At 49.3% G+C, this 12500-nt stretch overlaps 2 protein-coding genes across 6 annotated transcripts in view; one reads left to right on the top strand and one right to left on the bottom strand.

Annotated features, from left to right (window-relative positions):
* The window catches only part of slc5a10 (solute carrier family 5 member 10), a gene marked incomplete at both ends in the record, with an annotated part of 99495 nt that overhangs the window by 68311 nt on the left and 18684 nt on the right, over positions 1-12500 (bottom strand). The window lies entirely within an intron of this gene.
* The window catches only part of fam83gb (family with sequence similarity 83 member Gb), a 35424-nt gene that overhangs the window by 18919 nt on the left and 4005 nt on the right, over positions 1-12500 (top strand). For all 5 annotated transcript variants that reach the window (XM_084319206.1, XM_084319205.1, XM_084319203.1 and 2 more), the window contains 2 exons: positions 610-734; positions 8744-10073. In XM_084319206.1, the coding sequence (XP_084175332.1) occupies positions 610-734; positions 8744-10073 (1455 nt within the window). The remainder of the gene's footprint in view (positions 1-609; positions 735-8743; positions 10074-12500) is intronic.

The following is a 12500-nucleotide window of genomic DNA, read 5'->3' as shown; positions in this document are numbered from 1 at the left end:
CCTACAAGTCGGTTGGTGCGCCTGCGCAGTAGAATCAGGAAGTGTCGGGGGCAGCGTGAGCCTCCCACGCGTTACTCCTCGACACTGAGAGATCGAGCTGCGCAGGTGAAAAGATGCGACTGCTGTTACCTCAAGTACCGGAGGGGACTTGTGCTATGTATGACTTAGTCCACATTGCAGCCGGCTTGTGGGAGGCAAGAAACAGCGTTCGAGACAGGGGAGGGTTGAATTGGATGTTACAAAATTGGGATGGGAGAAAAATATAGAAAAAAATGGGAGAAAAAGTGGATAAAAAAAAAAAAGAGGAACTTGTTGGAAATGTTTCTTGAGAAACTAGAAAGCTTCCTTGAGACGTGTCTTCTCCTCTTTCTCTCTCTCTCTTCCTCTCTCCTCCTCTTTCTCTCTCTCTCTTCCTCTCTCCTCCTCTTTCTCTCTCTCTCTTCCTCTCTCCTCCTCTTTCTCTCTCTCTCTTCCTCTCTCCTCCCTTTCATTACGATTCCCCGTTGTCACTCGGGGTCCCATAGAAACGTTATGTGCATACCATTCATTGTGTGTGTGTGTGTGTGTGTGTGTGTGTGTGTGTGTGTGTGTGTGTGTGTGTGTGTGTAGAACCTGCGTGTGCGCTGCTGCGGAGGTGTGGAGTTCCACACACGGTCGGCCCAGAAGCTGCGTGGCTCTCTGAGCCAGAGGTTCATCCTGGTGGATGGAGACAGAACCATCTCTGGATCATACAGGTGGGTCTGTTTCTTTAGCCCTTTCACTACCACACTGCAGACGGTTAACCTTTCACTACCACACTACAGAAGGTTAACCTTTCACTACCACACTACAGAAGGTTAACCCTTTCACTACCACACTACAGAAGGTTAACCTTTCACTACCACACTGCAGACGGTTAACCTTTCACTACCACACTACAGAAGGTTAACCCTTTCACTACCACACTACAGAAGGTTAACCTTTCACTACCACACTACAGAAGGTTAACCTTTCACTACCACACTACAGAAGGTTAACCTTTCACTACCACACTACAGAAGGTTCTATTTCATTATGGCTTACGCTCAGCATCATCTGCACTGTACTTCACTTCGTGCATGTGCACTGAATAAAAAATTCCACCATGTACCTTTACATCCCAACATTCGTCTGGCCACACCCCCATCCGCTTACCTTCATAAGCAGGTGTGTGGTCACCTACTCGCCTCCTTCTTCACTTTCACCACAAGGAAGTGCCTTCGGTAGATCCCCACTTGACGAGGTTGGTAGCTGAAGAAAGTTGAGACGTGTTTACATTGTTGCTTGTTTTTTTTCTTCTCTCATATATTCGAAAGAAAAAAGCGAAGTCATAATGTCTACTTCGGAGGGTCGCGCTCGCAACGCCACTCTTCACCAGCGGTTCTCCATTGCCGCCTCTGTCGTGCGTCTTGGAGCGGGGCTGAGGCCTCTCTCGTGGTCGGCAGCCACGCCCGGTAGGCGTCCGATGGGTAGTTTGCCTCTCCAAGGAGCTGGTGCACCAGTGCCGTCTCCTGTGCGATGGCCTGGTTCCGGCTCTGGTTCCTCTGCTTCCGGGGGATCGTCCGCTGTTGGGCGGCCGGTTCCCTTGGTTGCGGGGGATTTGAGACGCAAACCTTTTGCGTCAGCTCGCTCCCGTCGCAAGATGGTGGCTTGCAGACGCGAGTGAGTTGCTGGAGCCAGATGAGGATGCGTCGGTCTCTACATGCCCGATGGAGACAGAGGACTACATGATAGAGGCGGACGGGTTCTTGTTTGAAGGCCCGGTGGAGACATCTTCCCTGCCTGTCCAGGTAACACTGGAGGGGGGTGAGATGTCTCCTTGGGGTTCCCCGCCCGCAGATGTTGGGTTAGAACCTCCGACTCGGCGGCGGGATGCCCTGCTATCAGCCACATCAGAATGTGGCTCCTTGACCAGTAGTCTGCTGTATGTGAGGGACGCGGGCTCGGAGGAGGAAAGTATGCAGGGGGAACTGCGTGCTTTGTTTCCCGAGCTCATGGCGGCGGCAGTCGCAAACGGCGTGCCGCTGCCGCAGCCACTGCCTGTTCCTGTCCCTGATGATCTCATAGGTCATCTATGGCAACGTCGCCCGGTGAGAGGGGTGGACGTTGTCTACCCATTTTTCCCCTCAATGGCGGCCTATGTCCGTCAGGGCCAGGTGGTCTCCCACATCATAGGCCTTACTCCTGCCTACGTGCAAGTCACGCGGGTGGCGGGTTTGGTCAACGGCATGAAGGAGGGCGTGCCACGGCGTGATAGGCCGATGGCGGCACTCCTTTGTCCGGAGGTGGTGTGGGAGCCGTTACGGAAGCCGGTTCCCCAAGGGAAATCGGCGAGGCGGTTGGCATATTGGAGCGACCAGTCATTTATCACCAGAACACAATCTCTAGCTGCCGCGTCTAACATCGCGCAGCTGGCGAGATTCATGTCCGGGATATTGACGGGCGGTACGGAGCTGACTGATTTGCAACATGATCAGCCCGCCCAGTCGGCAGGAGCCATCCTGCATCTGACTCAGTCGCAGGCTATAGCCGCTGTGAAAGTGCGCGCCCTGGCAACTCTGAACCAGCGCCACCTTTGGCTGGAGCAGGCGCGTGTGCCGGAGAAGAAGAGGACACCACTTCTGACGGCACCCCTCTCCGATGCTGGACTATTCGGGACGGCACTGCAGCTGATGACCTCAACCTGCAGGGAGATGCAGCCTCATTTCCCCCCGCCCGATGTCGCCGGTGTAGTCAGACGGCTGCCGCGTCGTCGAGGATCCTCCGCCGTGGCCGCCACTGCCACCACCGCCACTGCTGGACCTTCAGCGAAGAAGGCCAGGAGGAGAGAGGGCGCCTCCGCTACTGCAGCTGGCCCATCTACGCCCGGAGGAGACGGTAGGGATCGTCGAGACCAGCCGCCGATCGTTTACCGTCCCTCCGGGGATTCCCGGGGTGGCAAATCCCGAGCGGCTCGTGGCAGGCGTCGCTAAGACCCAGTGACTTTTTCCCTCTGTGGTCTCCCCCTGTTTCCCTTCCCGGCCCCGCTATGATTTTGTTCAAAAATAAAGAGTCCCCTCTAAAGGGGGACTGTATTTTTTGTTAACAAACTGTGTGTTTATTCACCAAACATATGATGGGGTTGCAACGTGTGAATCTTTCGCTAGTATGGGTTGATAGGAGGGTTACATTCATGTTAGAGCTTAAGCAAGGCCTGCAGCCTACACTCGGTTGAAAAAGGGTTTTTTCTGCCTCGACCTGAATCTCCACATAAAGGTAGAGGTTCGTTGTGTGCTCTGTTGCTTACACAGTGATATTGAGCTACAACACTATTGTGTTGGGTTTGCAGTAATGCTTGTATGAAAACGTACCACGGCTCAGCCGTTCTCTCTCTCTCTATCAATGTTTTTCTGTGTTACAACATGGATGCGGGTGTAGGATTCACACACACACGACTTGGTCTTGCTATAAACCCTGTTCACAGATTGTCTGTGGTTAGCGTGCATTGTATTAGCTTGCGCTATTCATTAGCATTGCTACTAAAGGTATCATATGGCTATTGTTGTTGTTGTATGCAAGGGTTGGGCTTGTGAGGGGGTGCCGGATAAACCCCTCCTTCCCTCTTCTGATTGGTCAGGGGGTTTATTAGCCTCTCTTTTTCGTTCAGTCAGGGCCAAGCTGTTAGGCGGCTTGGCAGGGAGGGGGGGGGGGGGGGGGGAGGGTTTCCCAGACTCTGCACCCATCACAGGCGTTTGAGTCTTGGGTTTCCCCCCGTCATAGCACACGTCACTACGCACGTTGCTATTGGACGATGGCTTCCGTGAGTTTAGACCCGTATGTAGGGTCTGTTATTGTCAAGTGTCGGGATAGAGCGTAGGAATTAAGGTTCCACTACGCTCGATATACGCGTAACTTGAGTCGGTTGGTCACATGACTCAATGTTACCATGGCTTTTCAATCTATGGCTCACGTGGGAAGTCTCTCTGGGGAGTTCCGTCTATCCTCTGTGGTAGGGATGACGGGATATAAAAATGTAAAAAAAAATTATCCTCGGCTGCGTCAAGTGGGATTCATGTCAGTCGGTGTTTCTTTTTTAATAAAAAAGTGTGGAGAATGTGAAGCACGACACCCTTCTTGTCGTTCTCCCAGGCGCCTTGAGGGATCGATGTGGGGTCTGGTTAGACTGTCCATTGATATGTTTTGTGTCCCGACGCATACATAGTGCTGGCTCGGGGTGTTTCTGATAAGAATCATGCGGGTGGCTAGTACGCCTTGGTTACTAGTTATTAAAACAGCGTTTTTATGAAGCAACTGGGATGGGGGATTTTTTCCTCTTCCGAGAGCCTGTTACTGGGTCTCGACGGATTCTCGTTCATATCTGGGGGATGTTAACGGAATAGATCAGAACATAGGTAGAGGGGTCTCACGCCCTTGGGGTGGGCCACCGAGCGCGGTTCAAACCGGGACGTCTGGGTGGCGCCCTCTTTTCATGTTTTAGATCAACACGCATATCTGCCCCTTCTCCTGGAGTAGGCATGTCGGCGTGGTTAGGGCACGGGACTGGTTCTGGTCACGCTGGTCCAGGTCAGTTAACCCGTTGTCCGCCGGGGATGCAGATCTGCTGTTCTGGTACCCTGAGGGACTTGGGCTTTTTTCAGGGGGAAAAATTCCCGGTCAGCCCGGGTGTCACAGGGTTAGGCGTTATGGAGACCCTTTGTTGGGTACACTTTTGTACCTGGCACTATTGTAAGGGGCTGGTTCTCCTTCTTTCGCTCCTCTTTCACGCATAGCGAAGAGGGGGCTGTTGGGGTGGTCTTCTGGACCCCCTCTGGTAATCCTGTGTGCTTCCCGGGCCGCCGGGCCCGGTCCGAAGTAATGTTTCGTTTGTGGAAACTAAAACACTTGTGCTGCGGTATAGCTGGTGTATACCCGCAGGTGTGTTTTGGAGTTTTTTCTTGAGGGGTTATAGGAACAACCACCGTCTGTGTACCGAGAGGGTGGTTGATTCCCTGGTGTGTTGGAGCAGAGTCAACTCCCGGGGTACCCGGTTGAGTGTGCCCCTGCACGTTCATGACGTCTGCCAATCGTGTCAGCCTTCTCTGCCTCGACCCCTCTGGGTGGGGGTTTTTGATGGAGGCTTTGTCATGGTGCTCAACAACACCAGCATACGCCCCTTCCGCCGGGGGGGCTGTTTTCAGTTGACTCCTTTGGCGTCCGCAGTGCTCCAGGCTCGGGTCTACAGCCTGCTGCCTGGTTTCCCCGGTGCGCTGCCTGCTTCCGTTGGTTGAACTTTTTGAGTGCTTACGGCCATGCTGACTGCCTGTTCTGCAGGGTCAGTGTGCCAGGCGGTGTACTATTGGGGGGAAAGGGCCCGCTCTTGGAGGGGGTTTATCCGAATACGCTGGCGATGTGGGGGGCGGTGTCACTAAGTGACCGCCTTGTGGGGTCTTGATGCCTGGCGTCATTGACCTCTCCGGGCCCCCTTTTTCCGGGGGATCCAGTCCCTTCAGTGGGTCTGGGTCTTCCTTCGCGCTCCGCTGCTACGGCCTTGCCACGGGGTTGGGTTTGCTCTTGACCCCGTGATTCTGGGGGCAGTAACAAGGGTTGTTCCTTCCGTTCGTTCCCTGGTGGCATGCGGGTTGTGCGTGTGCGTAGTCGTGGGGTCAAGCCACGGTCTGCTCACCCTGTGCGTTAAGTTGCTTGAGTTCCTCTTCGCACGGTCGGATCTGTCTCCCTCCCGTCCTCCAATAGGGAGGGTATCCCTCCATTAGGGAGGGTCGGGGGGCTCGGTCCTCCCCGGTCTGATGGTTGTGGGGGGCCTCAGCGGGGTACATTTGTCGAGCTTTGGCTCCCGCTCAACTCCTCTTGTGCAGATGATGCTGAGCGTAAGCCATAATGAAATAGAACGTAAGGTTATGTATATAATAATAATAATAATAATAATAATAATAATAATAATAATAATAATAATAATAATAATAATAATATATAACCAAGTACTATGAATTATGGTGACGCTCAGCATCAGAACGCCGCTGCGGCCCTTGATCTCGCCTTGTGGTGAAAGTTTGGGAAGGAGGCGAGTAGGTGACCACACACCTGCTTATGAAGGTAAGCGGATGGGGGTGTGGCCAGACGAATGTTGAGATGTAAAGGTACATGGTGGAATTTTTTATTCAGTGCACGTGCACGAAGTGAAGTACAGTGCAGATGATGCTGAGCGTCACCATAATTCATAGAACTTGGTTATATACATAACCTTACGTTAACCTTTCACAACCACACTACAGAAGGTTAACCCTTTCACAACCACACTACAGAAGGTTAACCTTTCACTACCACACTACAGAAGGTTAACCTTTCACTACCACACTACAGAAGGTTAACCTTTCACAACCACACTACAGAAGGTTAACCTTTCACAACCACACTACAGAAGGTTAACCTTTCACTACCACACTACAGAAGGTTAACCTTTCACTACCACACTACAGGAGGTTAACCTTTCACTACCACACTACAGAAGGTTAACCTTTCACAACCACACTACAGAAGGTTAACCTTTCACAACCACACTACAGAAGGTTAACCTTTCACTACCACACTACAGAAGGTTAACCTTTCACTACCACACTACAGGAGGTTAACCTTTCACTACCACACTACAGGAGGTTAACCTTTCACTACCACACTACAGAAGGTTAACCTTTCACTACCACACTACAGAAGGTTAACCTTTCACAACCACACTACAGGAGGTTAACCTTTCACTACCACACTACAGAAGGTTAACCTTTCACTACCACACTACAGAAGGTTAACCTTTCACAACCACACTACAGGAGGTTAACCTTTCACTACCACACTACAGAAGGTTAACCTTTCACTACCACACTACAGAAGGTTAACCTTTTACTACCACACTACAGAAGGTTAACCTTTCACTACCACACTACAGACGGTTAACCTTTCACTACCACACTACAGAAGGTTAACCTTTCACTACCACACTACAGAAGGTTAACCTTTCACTACCACACTACAGAAGGTTAACCTTTCACTACCACACTACAGAAGGTTTCACTACCACACTACAGAAGGTTAACCTTTCACTACCACACTACAGGAGGTAGTGAAAGGTTAACCTTCTGTAGTGTGGTAGTGAAAGGTTAACCTTCTGTAGTGTGGTAGTGAAAGGGTTAACCTTCTGTAGTATGGTAGTGAAAGGGTTAACCTTTCGTCATGCAGTGAAAGGTTAACCTTCTGTAGTGTGGTAGTGAAAGGGTTAATGTAAAAAAAAGTAATGTACTGTATAGTTTTGTATAGACATATTTGTATGTCTTTATCTTGTAATACATTTGTAATGATCCTACTTCATTCAAAATGGTCTATTTTATTTAACTTTTTAATATTGCTGCAAGCAATACATTTTTGATTAACATAACCTAAACTTGATGAACTTAACTTAACTTAACTTAGGAAAACACAGTATGTATATATATGTTTGTATGATGTGTATATAACAGGGATGACGGTATGGTAAAAATCCATATCTTTGCATGGATACATGGCGGTATACCTTCATATTTGGTATTCCTTCCATCCCTGCCTAGCAGGCATCAACCAGCTAAGCTAACTAGTTAGCTAATATAGCTAACATTAATGAACTTAAGTCCAACAATTTAGGGTCTAATTTACTATTATGCAAGTGTTGTGTTTTATCCAAATGCAAAAAAAGAAAAGAAAAATAAATCATTATATCTGTGTTATATTGGCTACCGGCTGCCCTGCTCTTTAATATCAGTATTGGTATCGGCCACTAATCGGTCGACCACTAATGAGTGAGAGTGTGTGTCTGGGTCCAGTTTGTATGAATGTGTCAGGGTTTGCACAAGGTCCTTGAAGTGCTTAAAGTGCTAGATTTTTGTCCAAAAAAAAGCCAAGGCCTGGAATTCCTTGAAAACAGCCAATTTTTTAACAAGGTGCTTAAAAAGTCCTTGAAATTCAATCATGTTCATCCATGATAAAATTGTTCTGAATCAAGAAATATAATTTTTTAATCTAAAGTCTAACTAATTGTTGGAAATTGGTTTTAAGCCATAAATATTGGATCCGATTTTCTTTTCAATAAAAAACAGTGAATTGTATCCTTTTAAATGCCCTTTTAAAATGGAATATCGTGCTTAGAAAAGCACTTGAAAGGGGCGGCTACGTGGCGTAGTGGGCAAGGCGCTCGCCACGAAATCTGGAGACGCTGGGTTCGCCTGTTCGAGCCCCGCTCTCCACATTTGCTTTCAGTTTAGCTGGTCGTCCGTACTAATACACATTGGCCGTATTAGGGGGTGGGAAACTGATGGGTGGGGATCGGGCGTTGTGGACAGCGACTCCTACAGGTCGGTTGGTGTGCCTGCGCAGTAGAATCAGGAAGTGTCGGGGGCAGCGTGAGCCTCCCACGCGTTACTCCTCGCCACTGAGAGATCGAGCTGCGCAGGTGAAAAGATGCGACTGCTGTTACCTCAAGTACCGGAGGGGACTTGTGCCATGTATGACTTAGTCCACATTGCAGCCGGCTTGTGGGAGGCAAGAAACAGCGTTCGTGACAGGGGAGGGTTGAATTGGATGATACGAAATTGGGATGGGAGAAAATATAGAAAATGGGAGAAAAAGTGGATAAAAAAAAAAGAAAAGCACTTGAAAGTTCTTGAACCCTGAGGTGTCTTCATGTCTGCGTCTTGTGTCTTCCCAGCTTCACGTGGACTTCGTCTCGTCTGGACCGCAACCTCATCACCGTGGTAACGGGACAGGCGGTGGAGACCTTTGACCATCAGTTCCGTGACCTCTACCTGACCTCTAGAGGCGTGTCTCTCACTAAGGTCCCCATGGTGGACGAGCCCGTCCCGGAGCCCATCCAGCACAGCGCCCCTGCTCCCGTCTCAGCCGCCGTCGCCAGGAAGCTCATCAACCCCAAGTACGCCCTCGTCTCCAGCGCCATCCACGCAAGCCCCGCCTCCTCCGACCGGAACTCCAGCAACAAGAACTCCAACCCCCCTCTCCCCGCGGGGCTCATACTGCTCAAAGGGCGCGTCAAAGTGCCCGTGGAAGCCCCGCCCCTCCATCCTGGCTTAGCCCATCTGGAGAAAGCGTACCTGGTCCACTACCTGCCCACCTGGCCAGAGCCGGACCCGCCCAGCGACGTGATAGGCTTCATCAACATCAGAGATGAAAAACGGGCCAATCAGGTTCACCTACAGAGGTCCGAGAGGTTCGAGGTCAGCCAGGCTATACGCTTCAGCTCGCCTTTCGTACCGCGTGGAGATACGGTCTCTGCAGGGACTGATACGGCGGCCCTCTCTGGTCCCGCGGGACCCGTCACACGCACCAACGCGCCACCAGGTGGTGCTACAGTCACACGCACCCGGCCCCCTGAGCTGAGACACGCCCCCCGTGAGACGGATTCCGGTGGACCGCAAACACAGCAGCACACGCAACAACAACAACAACCTACTCCACAAACCACCAAGTCACAAGCCAAAGGCACCGCGACACCGAGTCCAGAGGCACACGCAGCCCACCCTCCTGTCCCCAAACCTCGCACCCTGCAGCTGGTCATAGACCCGGGCCTCTCAGAGCAGTCTGGCGACCGGCCAGAGCTCAGCCTGATTAAGAAGGACCAATCAGACACCAGAGGCGCTCCAGATGTGGAGTCTGACCGCAGCCAATCGAAGAAGGCACAGCTGGACGAGGTCGACAGCGTAGGAGACGGCAGCGAGGACAGTACAAAGGTCATATGCGCAGGCGACGAGATATCCAGCGTTTCGACGGCGTCGGAAGAAGAGTTCTACGACTGCGACCAATTGGAACATAGCAACATGCTGGCCAACGGGGGGGCCACCACGGGGTCGGGCCGGGGGCACCCCCCCCAGGGAGACGGGGTCAACATGATGGCACGTCTCTCCCAGAGCATGCTGGAGCTTCGGCGGAGAAGCCAAACGGAGGACGGAAAAGCCCTCCTCCAGCAGTCCCAGCTGCTCCGCGGAGCGGCCCACCACCGCTCGCCACACAGACACATCGGACAGGTGAGCGCCGGACCGGTCGGAGTTAACCCTTTCACTACCACACTACCAGAGGGTTAACCCCGTTCACTGCGACAATACAGAAGGTTAACCTCTTAAGCCTGACGATGTCCGGTACCCGGACCCAAAATCACGCCATAAATCAATCTCTCCAGACTGTATGACATAATGTTGCGTTAGGTAAAGACCCTAATCCTGTCAAAACAGCAGTCATAGTGTATATCTTCAACAATACATTTGTTTACCAATAGGTTAAAGTGTTATTAGTGAGATTTTAGTTTATGGAATGTGTTCATGACTAAGCGAATATCCGCCATTTTGAATTTGCGTCGCAAGTTGGTTTGTAGTCATATGAGGAGAGGACATCCAGAGCTCTCAATGAGCGTTGACATTTTTAAAAACTACATTACACAGCGAATGCCAGCTTCCTGCAAGCAAATTACTTGTGGCTGAATTATTTTTATTTCTCTTATTTTTCGGGATTATCTACCACAAAACTGAATGTTATTGGCATATATTGGAGCGCAGTTAGTTTGTCTACCTTCTGTGAACGTTTAGCAACCATCCGTGTTGCAATCCGATTCAAAATGGCGGACCTGTCTCAAAAATAAAAAACTGACTGTATTTACAGTAGATTTCATTCACGGTTCTTGCTGCATGCCTGGTGATACTAAATCCAAATTGAACTCTGCCATTTGAAAGGCGTGTATCACTTCCGCAACGGATTTAGTCGGATTTCGGTTTCCGGGTTCGCCTGATTGGCCGTGACGGCCACGTGGCAGCGGCAGACTTCACTGCCGCTTTCCCACTTCAACGCCAGAGCAATATTGTCGCGCCATCTTCTGAGTGCAGAAATAATATTGTCGCGTTGTGGAAAGCAGGATGAGAGAGCGTAGATTTCAGTGTGTATCATTTAATCATTTATCATTTAACATTTGAAAGGCATACATTGTTGTCATACAGAAGTACAGAATACTTTTATCCAAAATGCTTCTTACTGTTACTGTTAGAGACTGTGCTAGACAAGATAAGTATGAAATAAAATAGTATAGCATAAAATCTACGCTCTCTCATCCTGCTTTCCACAACGCGACAATATTATTAAACAGCAGCTCTGTCATTGAAGTGGGAAAAGTGAGCCGTATTGTATATTAGTACATTGCATAGTATATTGTATATTGTATGGTAACTCAGTTACTTCTATTCTGCATCGAACATTGTACATATGTCTATACTGAACAGCGTGACCTCTATTTTTACTTCTATTTTACATGCTATACTATTTTATTTCATACTTATCTTGTCTAGCACAGTCTCTAACAGTAACAGTAAGAAGCATTTTGGATAAAAGTATTCTGTACTTCTGTATGACAACAATGTATGCCTTTCAAATGTTAAATGATAAATGATTAAATGATACACACTGAAATGCAGCGCGTCTGCACTCAGAAGATGGCGCGACAATATTGCTCTGGCGTTGAAGTGGGAAAGCGGCAGTGAAGTCTGCCGCTGCCGCGGGGGCGTGCCACAGCGTGTCACGTGGCCGTCGCGGCCAATCAGGCGAACCCGGAAACCGAAATCCGACTAAATCCGTTGCGGAAGTGATACACGCATTTGAAAGAGGAGATATGGCCCGATCCATAGATGTGCAATTTGGCTATAATAAGGTAATTTAAAGGCCTGATATTCTATATTCTATAATAATATTTCAAATTGCATGTGTCCGGATGGCAGAATTCAGTACTGTATCTACAAAACCTTCTGTTTAATCATCTTCCCTTTATTCATTTGCTTAGATTTTTTGTACACGTGATCTCAAGAAGGTGCTGAACGAGTCTTTCATGTCTGGTCATTTTTAGCATGGTGTTATTCACTGTCAAAGATGCAAAGAAAAATCATAATTTATATTCTCCTTTGTTTCATCACAATTTACTCAAGCCTAGTAACAGACACAATATTTCCATAGGTGTCCCTAGATACCAAGAACATGCAAATGGACCTTGTAGAAGAAGTGGAGCAATCTTCCATTTATTTTTCATAACATTTTCAGAAAATAGGGCTAGGGCTTAACAGGTTAACCCTTTCACTGCCACACACGACAAACTGGTTAACCCTTTCACAACCACACTACGGAAGGTTAACCCTTTCACTACCACACTAGTGGTAGTGGTAGTGAAAGGGTTAATGTCACAAGACAAGGTACTGCTGACGGAACCCTCCTCTAGGACTCTGTACGGAGAAAAAGCCTTCCAGTTTTCTGCCCCTAATGCCTGGAATGAGCTTATCTCACTACCATGTTTTAAAGCTAGGATAAAAATCATGGAGGAAGATGAACTAGTCTGTAAATGCTATGTTACGTAACAGGTCACACTAAATTAATCTTGCCTGCCTTCAATGTACAACTCTGATGTGGTCCCCCTTTTTTTTCTT

The sequence above is a fragment of the Notolepis coatsorum genome (genome assembly GCF_963971535.1).
Source record: "Notolepis coatsorum genome assembly, chromosome: 7".
NCBI lineage: Eukaryota > Metazoa > Chordata > Actinopteri > Aulopiformes > Paralepididae > Notolepis > Notolepis coatsorum.
This window is presented reverse-complemented; position numbering and strand designations above follow the sequence as displayed.